This window comes from Meriones unguiculatus, chromosome 14, assembly GCF_030254825.1.
Source record: "Meriones unguiculatus strain TT.TT164.6M chromosome 14, Bangor_MerUng_6.1, whole genome shotgun sequence".
Taxonomy (NCBI): Eukaryota; Metazoa; Chordata; class Mammalia; order Rodentia; family Muridae; genus Meriones; species Meriones unguiculatus.
The window spans coordinates 4,430,986-4,449,723 of NC_083361.1; the positions used below are offsets into that span (position 1 = coordinate 4,430,986).

The window sequence follows — 18,738 nt, forward strand, 5'->3', positions numbered from 1 at the left end:
GGACTCCACAGGCACAGCACCCCAGCGCACCACCTCACACACTCTCTGTCTCTCACACATACACACACTCACACACACACACACACACCAAGCCTGAAGACCTGAGATTAATCCCTGGGGCTCTCGTGATGAACTGGGGAAGTGACTCCTGTAAATTGCCCTCTGATCTCCATAAGCACATGGGCGTTCCCACGCCCACACTCCCACGCACATACACGTCACACACAAAATGGAGCAAAAGGCAGGCGATGGCGTGTGTCTGTAATCTCAGGGCTCTCCAGGTAGAGGAAGAAGGACTGGAAATTTGAGGTATTTGAGGTCACCCTCAGGTATGGAGGGACTCTGGTGCCCAAGAAGCAGGGTTACGTTACGTGACGATCCTGTCACAAATATAGGAGGAAGCAAAAGGAGTACAGCCAGGCGTGGTGGTGCTCACTTGTGAAAGGAGGGAGAGGCAGGAGCATTACACAAGTTCCAGGTCTGGAGAGGCGGCTTGGCAGTTAGGAGCGCTTGTTACTTTTGTTGCGGAGGACTGGGGGTTCAGTGCCTACCGGAGCAGCTCACACCCATTGCTAACTCATGTTCCAGAAGATCTGGTGCCCTCTTCTGGCCTCTGAGGACACCAGGTACCATGTGGTAGAAAGATATACTTGCAGGCAAAAGTGCCATACAGATAAAATAAAAATAAGAGCAAAAGCGAACAGATACTCTTGGGTTCTCACCTTTAGTGTCACATGGCTCACAACTACATATAACCGGTTCCAGGCTTATCTAACGGCCTCTTCTGGACTCTGCACTGCAGCCTGGTGCACATACTCCCACATACACACACACACACACACACACACACACACACACACACACAGCTTAAAAAATAAAAACAAATCATTCTTTTTTAGATGCTGAGTCTTAAAAAGCTTTGGAAGGCAGAGGTAATCGAATCTCTGTGAGTTCAAGGCCAGCCTGGTCTTAAAACAAAAAAAACAAAAACAAAGTTGAGTCCTAGAGCCAGGCACTGGTGGCACACGCCTTTAATCCCAGCTCACCAAAGTCAGAGGCAGGTGGATCTCTGAGTTCAAGGCAAGTCTAGTCTACAGAATGAGTTCCAGGACAGCCAGGGCTACACAGAAAAGCCTCTGGCCTTGAAAGACAAAACAAACAAACAAAAGTTGAGTCTGTTACTAATTATGTACAGACATTTTTCTGGTCTCCATCCTTTCTCTTTTCACTTGTGGTGGTGACGATAGAACCCAGGGCCTCCTGCATGCAGAGCAAACACTGTACCCACTGAGCTATAGCCCTAGCCTTCTTGTCATCGTTTATTCAGCAATACAGAAACATAACTATTTACATAGAATTTATACTGTAGTAGGGGTAAGTGATATAGAATGACTTGAGGGGCTGAGTATAGAGCTCACCTGAAAATAAAAAAAATATAGACACATACACACATATCACATATATGTATGTATAACGGCTTACAGTGTATGGAAAGATTACTCGTGTTACATACAAATACAAGCCAATCTGGCCATGAACTCTTTTGTTTGTTTTCCAAGACAGGATTTCTCTGTGTAGCCTGGCTGTCTTGGAACTCACTCTGTAGACCAGGCTGGCCTCATGCCCAAAAATCCTCTTGTCTCTGCCTCCAGAGTGCTGGGATTGAGGGTGTGTGTGTATGTGTGTGTAGCCCTGGCTTTCCTGGAACTTGTTCTGTAGATCAGGCTGGCCTGGAACTCAGAGATCCACCTGCTTCTGTCTCCAGAGTGTTGTGGGTTTTGTTTTTGTGGTTTTGTTTGTTTGTTTTTGGTTTTTCGAGACGTGGTTTCTCTGTGTAGCCCTGGATGTCCTGGACTCAGTGGACCAGGTTGGCTTCAGACTCACAGAGATCTGCCTGCCTCTGCCTCTCCCAGGGCTGGGATCTGCCTGCCTCTGCCTCTCCCAGGGCTGGGATTACAGGCGTGCACCACCACCCACCACTTGCCTTGTTAACTTTTTGAAAAGGTCTCAGATAAAATGACTTTAGACTGGATGAGGGCTGAGGATGAGAAATAGGGTAGTGCTGAGGGGTCAGAGGCTAACACGGAAGCAAAATAACGTGTCTCAACAAAACTAAATTCAGAAGAGGAAGCGGGAGCCACATGATAGGGTCACTCGCTGACCACCTTCTTCCGGAGTGCTATCGCTTCCCAGAAGTCTTTTCCACTCACTTTTCTCTGCCTGAGATAAGTGGAAGAAAAAAAGTACAGAAAGGGGCCAACCATGAGTCATGGTGACACACAATTGTAATCCCTGGATGTGGAAAGCAGAAGCAGGAAGATCAAGGAGTTCAAGGCCATCTTCAGCTTAAGGAGTTCAAAGCCAACCTAGACTGCGTGACGCTTTCTGAAAACAAAGAAGTGGGAGGAGCATTAAGGAGAGAAAGAGGACCAGGAGGGACACAGAGGAGGTAGTTAGTTTTCAGGGCTCCTTGAAGGTGTTCTTGTGTGAATTCAATAGCTTGAAGCTGTATGCAGTATCTTTGGTGGACAAAAGCTTTCAAGGCGAACATACCATGTCAGAGCTTTTTTATGAACGTCTGGGTAACTGCCTAAAGGTGCCTTCGAAGAAAGATACCAGCCCCCCCCGCCCACCCTTTTTTTTTCTACTTTTTTTTTTTTTTTTACTCTAGAGCACACTATGTTCAAAGCTTAGACTGTCTTTGAACTCGCGGCTCTCCTTTTCTATATCCCGCAGTACTGGGAATATAGAAGTGACTCGCTACGCTAAACTTCGTTTCTCTCTCGAGTATTTAGGGAGAGTGCTAGTCTTGGGGCTGGAGAGACGGCTCAGAGGTTAAGGGCACTAGCTACTCCTTCAGAGGTCCTGAATTCAGTTCCCAGCAACCACGTGGTGGCTCACAACCGTCTGTAAAGAAATATTGTGCAGGTGTACCTGCAGAAAAGAGTGTCGGTCTTGTGTAAACGACAGAGCCGGCGGCATCACCGCGATAACCCACCACTCCACGCCCTGCTTCAGCCTTCCTGCGCTCTCAGCTAACTAAAGCGAGCGACGTCCTGTAAAGAACTACATTTCCCGCCGACCACTGCGCTTAACACCGGAAACGTTTTCCATCCGGCCTGAAGCCTTCCAAGCTTAGGCTCCTACCAGGCTCCGCCCCTTTGCCCCCCCCGCCTCTTACGTGGGCACCGCCCACTCACCCAGGCCTCCACCCAGGGCGTGGTTCCCTCGCGCCGTCGTGAAACCCATTGGCTCTCTCGGTAGCATTGGGGCGTGGCTACGGGCACCGGGCGGGCCCATTCCGAGCCGCGGCTGACGCGTTCGCGGCGGTGGCGTCGAAAGCATGCACGCGGCAGGTCTGGCGGCGCCGGCGGGGACGCCCCGGCTGCGTAAGTGGCGTACGTGGCCGGCTGAGGAGATCGGGCGGGCGAGGGTGTGGCGGGGCCGTCGCGGCGGTTGGCGAGGTCACTCCAGGTCGGACGGAGGTCACGCGATCCAGGAGCTGGAGGCTCTTTGGTGTGCGCGGCCCAGGGATGGCCAGTCCGGGTAGGGGGCGCATGGCGGGTAGGTTCGTCAGGAACTCCCTTTGGGAGAAAGCGAGCTGGAGGAGGATTTGGTGCGGTGTTGAGAGCGACGCGGCTTCCATTCATTTGCAGTCAGCGATTTGCCGTCCTGTGCTCCCCGGCGCCCACGAGCTGTCACCCACGCTCCGCGGCCCCCTGGGCGCCCCGTGTGCAGACACAGCCGTATTTACACCCCGTTTACGATCGGAACCAGTATTCTCCGTCCTGCTGGCCTCCTTTCCCCAGCTGTGAATTTGAGTTCCTCTTGGCCTCCGTTATATCCATGTCCTGTTTGCTCCATTTATTCCTGTCTTGTAACGTGTTTTGCTTCAGCGAACCTGTGGCCAGGTCTTGGAATGTGGGTACACACTAGTAACCACCAAAGCCCTGCTCCTTGCTTTCTTTTTTGTTTTGGTTTTGTTTTTGCTTTTTTTCGAGACAGGGTTTCTCTGTGTTGACCAGGCTGGCCTCGAACTCACAAAGATCCGCTTGTCTCTGCCCCCCAGAGTGCTGGCGTTACAGTCGTGTCCCACCTCGCCAGGCCTGGGTCCTTAGGGCTTTCTTACAACTAGAGTTCAGGAGGAAGACGGCCATTTATGTAGGAAGGAAAGGCGTAGTTAAGAAGAGTAGAGGGGTAATAAGAACCAGAGAGCTGAGATTAATTCAGGTTGGGACTAGGGCTTGAGGAGGCTCCACTTACCCCTCACTTCTTAGCACTAGTGTCCGCAGGCCTGGGATGCATGATGCAGGGGCCCCAGCACTGGCCAGCTGGCATGTATTCCCGTCATGGAGCTGCCTGGAGGTCAGGAGCAATCTGAAGCCAGGGAGCTGCTGTGAAAGAAGCACAAGGGAGCAGGTGCCGGGGTGCACGCCTATGACCCCAGCACTTGGGAGCTGGAGTGAAGAGGATTGTGGGTTCAAGGCCTGCCTGGGCAACATGATATGTCTCTGTGTTTCAAGAAAAGGGTGAGGGAAGTCAGGAGTAGGCTCCCAGAGGTGGGTCCAGGAAGGGCACCTGCCACCAAGCCATAGATTCGTGGTGGAAGGAGCGAACTGGCCCCCAAAAAATTGCCCTACACACACACACACACACACACACAGACCTAAGAATGATTAGGTCTTTTTGAAAAGAGTGCTGGGTATATTGGGGTGTGGAGTGCGCAGGGCTGGCCGGGCCTGGGGTGGAGATGTGGAACTCGGACGTTCAGGCTTGAAGTGTCCTTGCTTCCTTGAAGAGGGCATGCCTAATGATGAGAGAGACCTCGGGGATTCATGGAGGGAACGGCCATGAAGGCCTGTGCGGAGAACAGACAGTGGAGTAGGTGCTGAGGAGGAAAACAGGGCCCTGGGCAGCACGAGAAGGAAGGAAGAAGCGAGGGAGGTCAGAAGAGAACATCTGAGCAGAGCCCTGGGTGTGACAGTGGCCGGAGCCCGGGAGGGAAAGCTGTTCCGGGATGGTAGCCCTGCGTGCTAGGGCAGAGAGTTTGTCTAGGTTGGGACCTCGGATCTGGGGCCAGCGCGGCTGGCGGGGCTGGGGGCAGGTCACGCAGACCTGGGAGGTATTTGTATGCGATTCTCAGCACAGTGGTCCCTGATCTTGGGCAGGGGGCGAAAAGGGTCATGTTCATTTATAACGGTTATACAGGGGATGCAGCACACGCCTCTGATCCTAGCAGGAAGATCACTCTTGAGTTCAGAGCCAGCCTGGGCCACATTGCCAGTCCCAGGACAGCAAGAGCTACCCAGGGAGACCTTGTCTTTTTGCTTGTTTTTTTTTTTAAGGAATTTATTATTTACATTGTATTCTGTCTGCATGTGTGCCTGCAAGCCAGAAGAGGGCACCAGACCTCAACCTCATTATAGATGGCTATGAGCCGCCTGTGGTTGCTGGGAATTGAACTCAAGACCTTTGGAAGAACCTCTGAGCCATCTCTCCAGCCTGAGACTTTGTCTCAGATAAATATATAAGAGAATCACAGAAAAATTGGTGCTGGAGGCCTGTGATCCCAGCTGCTTGGGAGGGAGGGGCCAGTCTGGGCTTACACAGTAAGTTCCAAGTCAGCCTGGTGTGGGGAACTTAGTGAACCCTGCTTTCGGTTTTTCCTTCGATTTGTTTTTTGTTTTTCTTTTGAGATAGGTTCTTACCATGTAACCCTGGCAAGCCTGGAGCTCACTATGCAGACCAGGTTGCTCTCGAACTCACAGAGATCACCTGCTTCTGCCTCCTTTTTTGTGTGTGTGGTTTTTTTGAGACAGGGTTTCTCTGTATAGCCTTGGCTGTCCTGGACTCCCTTTGTAAACCCGGCTGGCCTCGAACTCACAGTGATCTGTCTCTGCTTCCTAGTGCTGGGATCAAAGACATTCACCACCACACCCCAGCAAGACTTGTCTTTAAAATAAAATAAAATCCACGTAAATAAAAAGAGGCTTGCTGATGAAGCTAAGTGGTAAAATGCCTGCGTAACATACCCAAGGCCCTGGTTTCCACTGTTCAGTACTTAAAAAAAATCATCTCTCCAGCCCTTGGGGACTCTTTCTTTCTTTTTTAAAGTTTTACTTCTTATTTATACACTATTCTGCATGCATACCAGATCTCACTATAGATGGTTATGAGCCACCAAGTGGTTGCTGGGAATTGAACTCAGGACCTTTGGAAGAACAGCAAGTGTTTTTAACCTCTGAGCCGTCTCTCCAGCCCTTGGGGACTCTTTCAATGGGGCTAAGAATAGGCCCGGAACCTGTTGTCAATGGTATACACCTAAAATCTCTGCACTTCAGAAAAACCACGAGTCTGAAGGCAGCATGAGCTACATAGCAAAGCCCTAACTTAAAAGCTTAGAGAGGAAAAAAAAAGCTGGGCACAGTGGCACACACCTGTAATCCCAGCACTCAGGGAGGCAGAGGCAGGCGGATATCTGAGTTCAAGGCCAGCCTGGTCTACAGCCTGGTCTAGGACAGCCAGGGCTACACAGAGAGACCCTGTCTTGAAAAACAAAACCAATGGGACCAGATGAGATGCTAAAGTCTCTGGGCAGTGACAGAGGTAAAGGTAAGAGCCTGAGGGTTCTGAGAACTGGGGGCTGTTGGCTGGATGTTAGAGGGGCCATCTATACAGAAAGATGGAGCCATTGGGAGCTTGGGAGGCCGCTGACCTGGGGCTGGACCCAGAAGGTCCATAGGCAGTGTGGCTGTGAGGGCAGGCCCTCACTGACAAGAGTGCCAGCCACACAGGAGGAGTTTTTGGTTTCATGCTGTCTCTGAAGCAGGGTTGGAGGCTGGCACCCCCTGGGGTGATGGCACCAAATGCTGATTAGATAGGAGTGAAACACGCTGGGCCTGAGGGATAGGCCTGGCGTCCTAGATACTTGGAAGGCCAAGGCAGAAGGGTCTGGAGTTCAAGGCCAGCCTGGGCCAGCTACACAGGGAGACCGTGTTTCACAGAAGGTGAAGGGGAGCTGGGGAAATGACTCCGTGTGTGCCTTGCTCAGAGGAGGATCTGCTTAGTGGGCTGTGGTTCCAGCCCGTATGGCCAGATCAGTGAGCTGCAGGTCCAGTGCGATGTTGACCTCTGGCCTCCGCACGCACATGCACCCTGTGTGCAGTTGTACACACAGACATGCACACACGGGCCTGGAGACGTGGCTCCTCGGTTACGAGGAGCTCTTGTTGCTCTTACAGAGGACCTGGTTATGCCCCTAGCACCCACCTGGTGGCTCACAACAGCAGGCAAAACTCTCGTACACATGTAAATGAAGTAAAACATGTTCACATAATCCCCTTGTCTCAGGCCCGACTGCCGGACTGCAGATGTGAGCCGCCATGCCCAGCTGAAGGGCAGCGTAGGGTGTCATGCTGATAGGCGCAGTCATGCTGATAGACAACAGAGGAGACCACCGAGAGGCAGGCCCGCTCCTGTCCGGCGCCCCTCCCAGCGGTGCGGTCTTACGCAGTTCCCAGGGTCCTTTGCTCAACAACCAGGATCTGGGGCCCTGGGCTGCCCTGTCTCCAGACAACACTTCCTACCTGTGCCTGGGAAGGTGGGGTCCCCACCACCTTAGTCTCCAGCTCAGCACAGCGTCACTGTCCTCCCCAGCCCAGCCCAGTCCACCTGCTCTCCAGCCTGGCCCACTCAGGCTCTGTCAAGAAGCTCCCCCCTTGAAGTTAGGTGGACCGGTTGCAGATATGCCTCTCAGGGGACTTGAACCCTGGACTTGTATATGCTTGGGTCAGCACTCCACCAGTTTTGTTTGTTTGCTGTGGGGCAGGAGAAGGTTGTGTATGTTTGTGTGGATGCTAGAGGCCAACCTTGGATTTCATTCCGCAGGCACCAGCTACCTTGTTGTCATCTTAAAGATTTTATTTAAAACTCTGTGTGTGTGTATGAGCACTGTCTTGTACTGCCTGTGTGACTTTGAGCCTCAGCTTTTTGGGTCTTGTTTTTCCCCTCTGTAAAGTGTGGACAATACAGGCTGCCTTGAGAGGCCCATGGCCTCGCCTGGGTATGTCTTACTCCCCGAGACTCCTAGAGCAGCTCACAGCTGCGCTCTCCAGAGCCTTGTTGTTCTTTCGGAGGGCCTCTCCACCCGGGCTTAAGTCTCTGAGAACTCTGCCTTCTTAGAAAGAATTTAGAATGGTGATGGCGGCAGCAGAACGGGGGGGGGGCTGCTGTGTTAGACACATGGGTGGGCTCAGGGCTCCACACCAGCTGGGCCTTGTTGTCTGTCTAGTAGGGCGAGTGCCCCCTAAGCCTGTTCTAGGCTGAGGGGATTCACCTGTGAGCAGGGGGCCGTTCCCGCCCTGGGACCTCTCAGTGAGCAAGAGAAAGAAACGGGCCGTCTGCCAGTCGATGCTCCGTGCTGTGGACATCAGTGTGTGTGTGTGGGGGGGGGGGCTGGTAGGTGCTGCCATGAGAGGTACATTGTATGCAGCAGGACCTTGGGGAAGAGGGGGCCCTGAGAGTGAGGGGCAGAAATCTCAGGCTGAGGCACGGCTGGTGCAGAGGCCCTGAGTGTGTGCCAAGCATGTCAGGGATCACTGAGAGGCCCAGCGCCGGAGACTAAGGGAAGTCAAATGTGGAGGGAGGAGGAACACCCGTTTGTGATGGTTGGTGCGGAACTTTGTGCAGAGTAGGCCCCAGGACCGAGAAGCTCTCATTATCATCATTTGTGTAGGAAGATGAAAAATGAGGGGTGATGGGTGGACAAGTAAAGGATGGACGATGGGTAACTAGAGGAATGGACGACGGGTAACTAGATGATGAACAGACAGGTGAGTGGATGGATGCAGGGATAGTTGACTGATGGATGTGCGTAGGATGGCAGCTCTCTGATTCACAGCCAGGCTACTTTGGTGACTGTCGTCCCAGCTGTGGCCAGAGAGGATGGCGGGGTCTGCAGAAGTAATGAACTCCCTCCCTTTTCCTCTGCAGCCTCAAAGCGGAGGGTCCCAGTGTCCCAGCCGGGCATGGCTGATCCCCACCAGTTTTTCGATGACACGAGCTCAGCCCCGAGCCGGGGCTATGGAGGCCAGCCGTCGCCTGGTGGTCTGGGTTACCACGCCCATTCCTCCCCGCCTGAGGCAGCCTTCCTGGCCGACCCTGTGTCCAACATGGCGATGGCCTATGGGACCAGCCTGGCCGCCCACGGCAAGGAGCTGGTGGACAAGAACGTGAGTGGGCGAGGCTGCTGGGCTGTGGGCGGGTGGGGGTCAGGCAGGGCAGCGGCGCTCAGGCTTGAGCTTTGCCTCCGCAGATCGACCGCCTCATCCCCGTGAGCAAGCTCAAGTACTACTTCGCCGTGGACACGGTGTACGTGGGCAGGAAGCTGGGCCTGCTGGTCTTCCCCTACCTACACCAGGTCAGCCCACCCACTCAGCGCAGGTCCGGCGGGGGGGGGAGGCTCCCACCTGGAGTCCCGCAACTCCCCCAACTCTCTCCACAGGACTGGGAGGTGCAGTACCAGCAGGACACCCCGGTGGCCCCCCGCTTTGACATCAACGCCCCGGACCTCTACATTCCAGGTTGGGTCGTCCCACCGCCAGCTGGGCATGCCCGGGGCAGGTGTTTGGGGACTGGCGCCCGAGGAGGGCTTCCCTCTTCTGACAGTCCTGCATCTGCCTTCCACAGCTATGGCCTTCATCACCTACATCCTGGTGGCCGGCCTCGCACTGGGGACCCAGGACAGGTAAGGACCCTGGAGCAGGGGAGCGCAGCGGGGATGCGGTGGCAGCTCTCCAGACTCGGAACAGCCCCACTTTGCTGCCAGTCGGCCCAGACAGTCACGTGACAGCCTTCGCCCGCCCACGGAGAACCCGTGATACCCACGTGTGCTGCGTGACCTAAATCCAGCCTTCCTTCCTCTTTACCAGCACCTCGAATCTATCCTTAGGCTCACAGTCCCCCAAATGACTTGCTCCACACCTTCACCCTTGTACTCTAGCAGCAGCTGAAAGGTCTAAGAGGGGGGCCTGGCCTCCTCCCGCCTGCCCTGTGGTGCGCAAGATGAACCCAGCACTGGCTGCTGCCCTGCTGCCCTGCTGCCCTGCCCCAGGGTCCTCCCACACCCACTCGGTTCACTGAGTCAGGCCTGTGCTGTCCCTGGGTGTCCAGCACCTGTGGTTCCCGCCCTGTCATTTCCTGACCCCCAGGCTGGGTCAGGCCCCACCTCTCATTCACAGTAGCCTAGCAGAACCAGTGGAATCACGGCAAAGGCCCCAGGGTAGAGCATGGTTCCTCCCCACCAACTGGCCTCTCTTTAGGGAGGAGGCCTCCTGGTACCCTCCACAGGGCTCTGAGGTCCCAGCTTGAGTGCCACTGTCTCGGGACAGGCCCGGATCCTTCACCTCCAGTGCCCTCAACACAGGGCTGTCCCAGCCCCATGACCGGGTGGGTGTGGGTGTCACTTTGGCAGGTTCTCCCCAGACCTCCTAGGACTACAGGCGAGCTCGGCACTGGCCTGGCTGACTCTGGAGGTTGTGGCCATCCTGCTCAGCCTCTACCTGGTCACTGTCAACACCGACCTCACCACCATTGACCTGGTGGCCTTCTTGGGCTACAAATATGTCGGGTGAGTGCGCCTCCCCTGCCTGCCCGTCCCAGACCTTGGCCTCTCCTTCACACTCATTCCTGTCCCTCCCCGCCTCAGGATGATTGGTGGGGTCCTCACGGGCCTGCTCTTTGGGAAGATTGGCTACTACCTGGTGCTTGCCTGGTGCTGTGTGTCCATCTTTGTGTTCATGGTGAGTGGGGCTCGGCGTGGCCTGCAGCCACAGGCCTCCTGAACAGATGTGGGGAATTCTTTGGAACATCCAAATACCAAGCCTGAGGGCTAGGAGAGCCTCCTAGAAGAGGGAGTCTCCTGTGTGGGTCCCTTGAGAGCCAGTCAGGATGGCAGGGGCCAGGGCTGCGCAGGACACAGGCTCAGAGCTGGACACGCACTCTTATTTCTTTTCGCCAGTGTGTCTCAGGACAGTGAGTCCTCCCAGCTAGGGCAGAGGACTGACTGGGGGCCATGGCGACTGCCATGCTTGGGTTGTTCCTAAGCTGTACTCAGAGTGAATCATGTAAGCTTTGCTCTCTCTCATGAAACGGGGTGCCTGGTGGCCACACCATGGGGTCCTGGGAGGACTTAGGCTGAGCATGCCCGAGAAGCAGAAGGCAAATGCTAGCACCACTGGGTAAACCTGGTCCACAAGGTCTTGTCATCCTTTAAAAGCTACGGGAGCCAGGGACGTGGCTTTGTCAGTAAGCACGAGCTGGTTCAATCCTTGAACTCTACATGGAGTGGAGGTACACCCTTAGAATCTCAGAGCTGGGAATGTGGGGCTCACTGGTCGGCCAGCCTAACCTACCTTGTAGGTGCCTGGTTCAGGAGACCCTGTCTGAGAAAAGGTGGGTCCCCAAGGCTGTCTTCTAGCCTCTACAAACAAACCATGTGCACACATGTTTGCACGCACACGCAGGGACACATCCAAAGAGCATGGGGGTGGGGGGGGGCTGTGAGGTGGCTAAGCAGGTAAAGGGCACTTGCTGCCAACCTGGCACCTTGAGTTCCTCTCCTGGAACCCACACGTGGAAGCGACTTTCATACCAGAGCTCAAGCGCCCCAACCCTATGAAAGAAAGCCGATCCCGGGCGGTAACTCCTGCCCTGAGGAGGTTGAGGCGAGGAAGAACGCACCTGAGCAAAACTAGAAAGAAAGTAGCTCTGGTGGCTCGCGAGGCTGAGGGTGTTACTCAGTGTGAGGACCAGCTTTGCCCGAGGGAGGGCCGCGACGACCCTCCCGCCGCGGCCCAGCCTCCGGCCTTGGCGTCTGCAGCCCCCGCTGGTGCGCGCCCGGGGTCCGGGGACGCGGCCACTCGGCAGACCCTCCCGGGAGCGCCAGCGGAGGGCTTCGCCCCGCGCTGCCCGGCCCCGCCGGCCCCCACCCTGACCGTGTGCCCTTGCCTCCCAGATCCGGACGCTGCGGCTGAAGATCCTGGCCCAGGCGGCGGCCGAAGGGGTGCCGGTGCGCGGCGCGCGGAACCAGCTGCGCATGTACTTGACCATGGCGGTGGCGGCCGCGCAGCCGCTGCTCATGTACTGGCTCACGTTCCACCTGGTCCGCTGAGCGGCGGGCGCGGCTGCCCCTCCCCCCGCCCGCCCCGGGCCTCCCCCCAGCCTCGGTGCTCCCGTCGGCCGCGCCCCACCCGCGACAATAAAGCTGACGGGCTCGGCGCCGCCTCCGCTCCTGGCCGCCGGGGGCGCCGGGGGCGCGGCGGGCGGCAAGTTTAATGAGTCAGTGGGGGTCCTTCTTCTTCTTCTTGTCCTTCTTCACCTTAGGCTGCTTGGCCTTGTCTGAGGGGCGTTCGTGCTTCTTGCAACCAGCGCCGCGGGCCTGGGGGGGCGAGGACGGTGGGTAGGACGGAGGCGGCCGGCGGGACCGGACCCGCCCCACCCGCCGCGGCCAGACCCTAACCTGGCCCGGCCCGGCGCGGGCCTGGGGGGCGCGAGGGCATCCTGGGAGGGGCAGCCCTTACCTTCCCCTCGGCCTCCGAGTCGCTGGAGCTGCTGCTGCTGCTGCTCGAGTCGGAGGAACTGCCGGAACCATGCTAGATTGAGGGGGACGAGGGGGGACGGTGAGGACGGGGACCTGCGTGCGCAGCGTCCAGCCCCCGTCCCGGGCCCTCGGGGTGCGGTGACTCACCTTCGGCTTGTGGGCAGCAGCGCCCGCCGGAACTTTAGCAGGACAGTGTTTGGGGTCCCCCACTTGGCCTGTCCCCTCTGGCTTCTTAGAACCAGAGCCCAGGGCTGCAGAGGAGAGAGACGTTGGCCGGGGTGGGCAGGCGGCTGGGAACGTCCCTCCGGCGCGAGTCCCTGGGTTCGAGTCCGGGCCCCTCGCACCGCCAATCCACCACCCCCGGGAGCTTACCTGAGGCCAGGTCGAACTCCATGGCTGCGGCCGGCCGGTCTGTGCGGAGGGACGGCCGGAGGCCAGCTGAGCCTCGGGGAGGGGCGGGCCGCAGGGCCTGCCCACCTCAGGAATTCTGCGGGGCCGCACCCGCCGGACCTCCGCCCCGGCTCACCGCCCGGCCCCGCCCAGCCTTTCCTGGGCGAGTGGAGGTGGGAAAGGAACCAGCCCAGGCCTCCGTTGCCCCCTTGCTGACGTGCTTGTTTCGGAAAAGCCCTTCCAGGCACACTGAACAAAGTTAAAGACAGACGCAGTGCACTCTGGGAGCTGAGTTCCCAGCCCCTCCGGCCTGAGGAGAGGCCGAGGGATTTGGAGCTCAGGCTGGTGCGCCTCAGCAAAGCGGTACCCTGGGGCGATGGTGGAAGACGCGGCGGGTGGGTTAGATTCCTCGGCCGGTGCCCGGCGGGGTGTGTGGTGGTGAAATGTGCCGAGTTGTTTTGGTAAAGACAGGTGTCTTAATTTGGGCTGTTAAAACAAACACAGCATGGAAGTGGCTTAAACAGCAATTTACCTCATAGCTGCCGAGGCTGGACGCCGGCTTTGGCAGACAGGGCTCCCTAGCAGGGAGATGGCCCGCTGCCTGTGAAGCTGACTTGGTTCTTAATAACGTCGGGATGCAGGACCTCTTCCCTCGAAAGATCCTACGACAGCCAACAGTACCACTTCAAAGCCATCGCGTTTGGGACTGGGCTTCAGCGTGTGACTTTGGGACACGAGCAACAGCTCCAAGCTAGGCACTGTCATCAGGAGACTGAGGCAGGAGGATTGAAAGTACTGCTCCAGCCTGAGCTACATAGTCCTACAAGCGTGCGAGGGCGCACAGCTTCACTCCTGACACTGAGGAGGCAGCTCTGAGTTCAAGGCCAGCCTGGTTTACAGAGCAACTTCCAGGACTACACAGACTCTAAGAAAACCAAGAGGAAAAAAAGGAAGAGAGTAAATTAAGATAGGAGGGAAGGGTGTTGTGGGGTCAAGGGTCACAGGTGCAAAGGCCTTCAGGCCTTCTGTCTGCTGTTCGAGGAAGTCTGAGTGGAAAACCAGGAGGGAGGGGCTGAGGCTAGGAGGGAGGGTGGGGACCTTTGGTCTATAGCAGGGTGAGCAAGGGGTGTGAGCAGGGATGGCCCTTGAGCCCACGGCTCCCTGCAGTATGGAAAAGAAAGTCTACCCTTGGCTAAACAGAAATTCCGTGTCGGTGGGTCCCTGTCCACTTTGCTCCTCACCCAGACTTGTGACTGAGTGGCGTGAGCTGTTTTGGTTCACCCTGCCTGGGGTGTGCGCTCCTGGCACGCCTTGGATGGACAGCAGGTACGCTGGGCTGCCCTAAACTCTCTGGGCCTGCTGTCCCTGTGGAAAGGCCTACAGTCTGAGCACTGGACAAGGAAGGAAGGAAGGAAAGGCTAGGAGGGTTAGCTACACAGTGAGACCCTGTCTTGGAACAGCACGTTGAGGGGCTGGAGGGATGGCTCAATGGTTAAAGGCATGGGCCGCCTCTAAGGGTAGCAGGGAGCTGAGCCCTGGACTCTCAGATCCCCAGCTCAGGAAGTGAAGCGACGGCCATCCAGCCGGCGCCAGCTCTCAGCTGTGCAGAGCTGGACAGGGTAGCACATGTCTGTAATCTCAGGTTGCATGGCGCACAGACAGGAAACCCAGGAGCTCACGGACCAGCTGGTCCAGCACGCACAGAGCAAACAAGACCTTGTCTGGGCTGGAAAGAGGGCTCAGCGGTTAAGAGCAGGGACACTTCCAAAGGACCCAGATTCCGTTCCCAGCACCCACAACCGCCTCTACGTCCAGGTCCCAGGAATTAGATGCCTTCTGGCCTTTGTTGGGACTTGGACATACACAGAACTAACAAATCTTAAAAAAAAGAGAGAGAATTCTTATCTCGAGGTAGAAGGTAAGGCCCAGCACCTGAGATGGCCCTCTGACCTCCACATGCTCCAGCACGCACAGGCACGCATACACGCAGCGTGCATGACCGCCGCATGCACCCAGTGAGGGCCTCGGGGTGTGGCTCAGTGACAGAGTGCCTGCCTAGTAAATACAACATCCTGGGTAGCCGCCCTGAACAGGCAGGGGTCAGTAGTGTAGGCTGTACCCTGGGCACGCCCCTCCGCACGGGGAGGTTAAGGCTGACCGGCTCTGCCTTGGCCTCCCTAGGAGGTGGCTAGTGGGCTGCCAGGCAGCGGGGTCAGGTGCAGCCTGGAGACAGAGCTGATTTCCTCCTTCGTGCTATTTCCACGTGAAGGAGTGGTAAAGGGAGGGTGTGGCCTCCTGACCACCTCCATTGCTTTGTACATTGGATGCCAGGCTCCCACTCTTCCCCTCACCCAGCAGGCCCTGTACCTGCCCTTCATGGTCTCAAGTCACCGAGACCGAAGATGCCAAAGCTTGAAGAGGTGGCGTGGCTTTCCTCATGCTGGGGTCCAAGCCAGCGAGTGTAGCCCTCTCCACCTGTCCTCCTCTCAGGACCCACTGCGCACTGGTTCCTCTGGGGCACCTCTTCACTGCTGCCCCAAATGGCTTGGTGCCCCCTCAAGGAGAGGCCCGCCTTTCAGCCGGCCTGCAGCAGTGCAGGTGTGTGTGGTCCACCCCTGGGTCCCTCTCCCTTCCCCCTGAAGGAAAGGCCTTCTCAGAGGCTCGCTCCACCCTGCAATTTTACTTTTGTTTTGTCCTGGGACAGGGGCTATGTAGCTCTGGCTGTCCTGGAACTCTCTCTTTAGACCAGGAGGGCTTCCGAATCAGAGATCTGCCTACCTGCCTCCCGAATGCTGGGATTAAAAGTGTGCACCCCCCCAACACTACCCAGCAAATATTCACAAAAATATTTCCGGTCAACAATTTGGGTGGGCAGGGAAGCCAACATGCCGAGGAACCCAACTGGGACGCCTGTGTGCCCTTCCTGGACTGCCATGTGCCTGAGGTTGTCACGTGCTTGACTAGAAAAGTGATTACAGTGAGGCTGGGTTTAGTCTTTCCTGGAGTTTCCATGAACAGAGGCCCAGTTCCCATAAACAATATTATCTCCATTCAACCACATCCTAGCAGCTGGCTGGACTCAAGCATGTAGCGACTGTCTTTCTCTTCAGACTGTACTGGCCTGGGACTACCACGGAGACTGGGTGGCCCCCGGGAACTGACCAATGATCTAGAGATGAGGTGAGGGGCTAAGCTCAGCCTCCACCCCGTGCTCAGACCAGGGTGTATGTCATTCTGCTTCTACGCTAACATGCTGGCTGTTCACCTCTAGACTCCTGGGTCAACCTGGCTTCCCAGCTTCTCACCCACCCTGGCCGGGGTGGGGTTTCTTTGCTCCCGGGACCCCAGATGAACACATTGTAACAAAGCTAGAACATAGGTGAGGGTGTGGCTCAATGGCCTGCCAGTTTGCCTGACATCAACAAAAGGGTGTTAGGAAGCTTTGGAACTCTGACAGCTTTACACCGGAACTCTTCCCTCCTCCCTATGACCTGCACAGGGCTCAGATGCTGCTTTTTAAAGACTTTGCTGTGTGAGTGCTCTCTCTGCATGTACACCTGCATTCCAGAAGAGGGCATCAGATCCCATTATGGGACAGCTGCCAGCACACCGTGCAGTTGCTGGGAACTGAACTCGGGACCTCTGGAAGAGCAGCCAGTGCTCTTAGCGGCTGAGCCATCCCTCCAGCTTAGGAACATCTGTTCTTAAACCTTAAAGCCCAGGACATGCCAAGGACAAGATGGGTGTGTTTACATTCCGGGGACCAGCTTAAACAGCTTCCCCTTCTAAAGCAGCTGCTCACCACAGACCCACCCGTGGAGAGGGTGATGCAAGTACAGCTGTTTTGCAAACTTAGTGTGAGCACAAGCAGCAGGACCAGAGGCCCCCGCGGATGGATTCTCCCAGCAGCCCAGTCTCCAGCCCTCAACCACATGGGTGTCTACTGAGTTTGTGGCTCAACTCCACAGTCAGACTCCTTCACTGTTTCATCCCAGGCAACAAGTCAGGCATTGTGACCTCTGACCTTTCACCATAACACCCAGGAGGCTTAGGCCAGGGAAGCTTAGCGTATTTTACAGACTGGATGTCTATAAGGGTCTGTCATCCACTGGACCCACTGCTGGACCAGACAGTGACCTTTAGTGTCACTGTGAGGGTCAAAGAGAAACTGCCCCCATGGTGAGGGTCAAAGAGAAACTGCCCCCATGCCGGAAATGGAGATATTCTGTGGCTACCAACCCCACAAACATAAATGCCGCAGAGGGAACCATTCCAGAACTAGCTGGAGCAAGGCTATGTGGGTCTGTGAGTCCTGTGTCCCAGGCCTGCATACCACCACTAGGTCCTGGACAAAGCAGGGTTCAATACTGGCAGTGATTTACTTTTTTTGGTTTTCCGAGACAGGGTTTCTCTGTGTAACCCTGGCTGTCCTGGAGCTCGACTCTGGACGAGGCTGGCCTCTAACTCACGGAGATCGCCTGCCTCCGCCTCCTCAGTGCTGGGACTGCAGGCGTGCGCACCAGCGCCCAGCCTACTCTGCGTATTGCTTCACTTGCTCGTACGTCACACCGTGTCTTAGGCCCCGGAGACCAGAAGAGTGCTGGACCTCCTGGAACCGGAGTAACAGAGGGTGGCAAGCCACTCTGGTTTGGGAACTGAAATAGGGCCCTTCCCAAAGCTACCTGTTAAAGTATCTGTTAGTCACCTGTGTAATTGTGGTCTAAGGCTTACTGTCTCCTCCATCTGCTAACCTAGGCCTAGTCCTGGGAGCTTCTAGCCTCCACAATCCAATCTACAATGTTTTCAGCCTCTGAGACTTACTGCTGAACGAGAACTAGAACCCTTTCTAGTTCTCTCAACCCTGGCTGGCTGGTTCAACTCAGCTGCTCTGGCTCAAACCCCTCTCCAAGCTGCTTCCATCTGGCTTCTCTGTCTCCTTCAGACCCAGAAAGCCTTCGGGTGTGCTTTCTTGCCAGAACAGCCATGTTCTGAATTAAAGCTCCTCTACACCATCCCCGTCCTGGATGGAAACGTCCCTCCTGCTTCTGAGTGCTTGCGTTACAGGCCTGTGCTCCTTTGCTGAGGCCCCGGCCTAGGGCAGACACCTCGCTTTTGTGTACCTCCCAACAGGCAGATCCCAGGTGGACCCTAGAAGCTCAGAAGGCAGGACAGCTGGAGTCTTTTCCCAGCATCCAGAATCAAAGTGTCCATTTGCCAGAGAAGCAAGGACCACCAGGAAGGTGCTCAGGAATTGCTGGGAGTGCGGCTAGGAATTTCAGAGTATGAAGAGGAGCTGAAGAAATACCTCAGTGATTGAGCACTGGCTGCTCTAATCAAGGACTGAGGTTTGCTTCCTAGAACCACATGGGGGCTCACAGCCATCTCTAACTCTAGTTCCAGGAGATCCAGCACCTTCTTCTGGCCTCCTTAGTTACCAGAAACACACACGGTACACACAGATACATGCAAGCAAGTCATATAAATAAAATAAAAATCTTACAAATCTTGAGGGTTGGCCGGGAGTGGTGGTGTAAGCCTTTAATCCCTGCACTCAGGGAGGCAGAGGCAGGCGGAGCTCCCGTTGAGCTCCAAACCAGCCTAGTCTACAGAGTGAGTTCCAGGACAGCCAGAGCACAGAGAAACCTAGCCTCAAAAATAAATAGTTAAATAAATAAATAAAATAAAAATTTAAAAACACTGAGGGCTGTTGGGACACAGGTCTGCTGGTGAAGTCCCTGCCCAGCACAGAC

At 56.0% G+C, this 18,738-nt stretch overlaps 2 protein-coding genes across 5 annotated transcripts; one reads left to right on the top strand and one right to left on the bottom strand.

The window, feature by feature from the left end:
* The first annotated feature begins 3,246 nt into the window (after positions 1–3,246).
* Positions 3,247–12,340, top strand: Yif1b (Yip1 interacting factor homolog B, membrane trafficking protein). 4 transcript variants are annotated; one of them, XM_021643959.2, is made up of 8 exons: positions 3,247–3,389; positions 8,992–9,230; positions 9,314–9,418; positions 9,503–9,581; positions 9,688–9,745; positions 10,472–10,627; positions 10,706–10,799; positions 12,014–12,340. In XM_021643959.2, exons 1-8 carry the CDS (start codon positions 3,344–3,346, stop codon positions 12,167–12,169), a joined length of 933 nt encoding a protein of 310 aa, XP_021499634.1. In that variant the 5' UTR covers positions 3,247–3,343; the 3' UTR covers positions 12,170–12,340. The 4 variants fall into 4 exon arrangements, with proteins under 4 accessions (XP_021499634.1, XP_021499633.1, XP_021499635.1 ...); XM_021643958.2 differs by having other exon boundaries at positions 3,255–3,398; XM_021643960.2 differs by lacking the exon at positions 3,247–3,389 and adding an exon at positions 3,410–3,564.
* On the bottom strand, positions 12,272–13,246 carry C14H19orf33 (chromosome 14 C19orf33 homolog). Its single transcript, XM_021643963.2, has 4 exons — positions 12,971–13,246; positions 12,746–12,849; positions 12,579–12,650; positions 12,272–12,436 (listed from the first exon to the last, which is right to left on the bottom strand). Exons 1-4 carry the CDS (start codon positions 12,990–12,992, stop codon positions 12,338–12,340), a joined length of 297 nt encoding a protein of 98 aa, XP_021499638.1. The 5' UTR covers positions 12,993–13,246; the 3' UTR covers positions 12,272–12,337.
* Between the last annotated feature and the right edge of the window lie 5,492 nt (positions 13,247–18,738).

Bases quoted from the DNA above. Each gene is read 5' to 3' on its own strand.
- Yif1b (XM_021643958.2), top strand. From the start codon at position 3,344: ATGCACGCGGCAGGTCTGGCGGCGCCGGCGGGGACGCCCCGGCTGCGT. The intron at 9,582-9,687 runs GTTGGGTCGTCC...TGCCTTCCACAG, and splicing joins CCCGGACCTCTACATTCCAG to CTATGGCCTTCATCACCTAC. The intron at 9,746-10,471 runs GTAAGGACCCTG...TCACTTTGGCAG, and splicing joins GCACTGGGGACCCAGGACAG to GTTCTCCCCAGACCTCCTAG.
- C14H19orf33 (XM_021643963.2), bottom strand. From the start codon at position 12,992: ATGGAGTTCGACCTGGCCTCAG. The intron at 12,651-12,745 runs GTGAGTCACCGC...CCCTCAATCTAG, and splicing joins CTGCTGCCCACAAGCCGAAG to CATGGTTCCGGCAGTTCCTC. The intron at 12,437-12,578 runs GTAAGGGCTGCC...TCGCCCCCCCAG, and splicing joins ACTCGGAGGCCGAGGGGAAG to GCCCGCGGCGCTGGTTGCAA.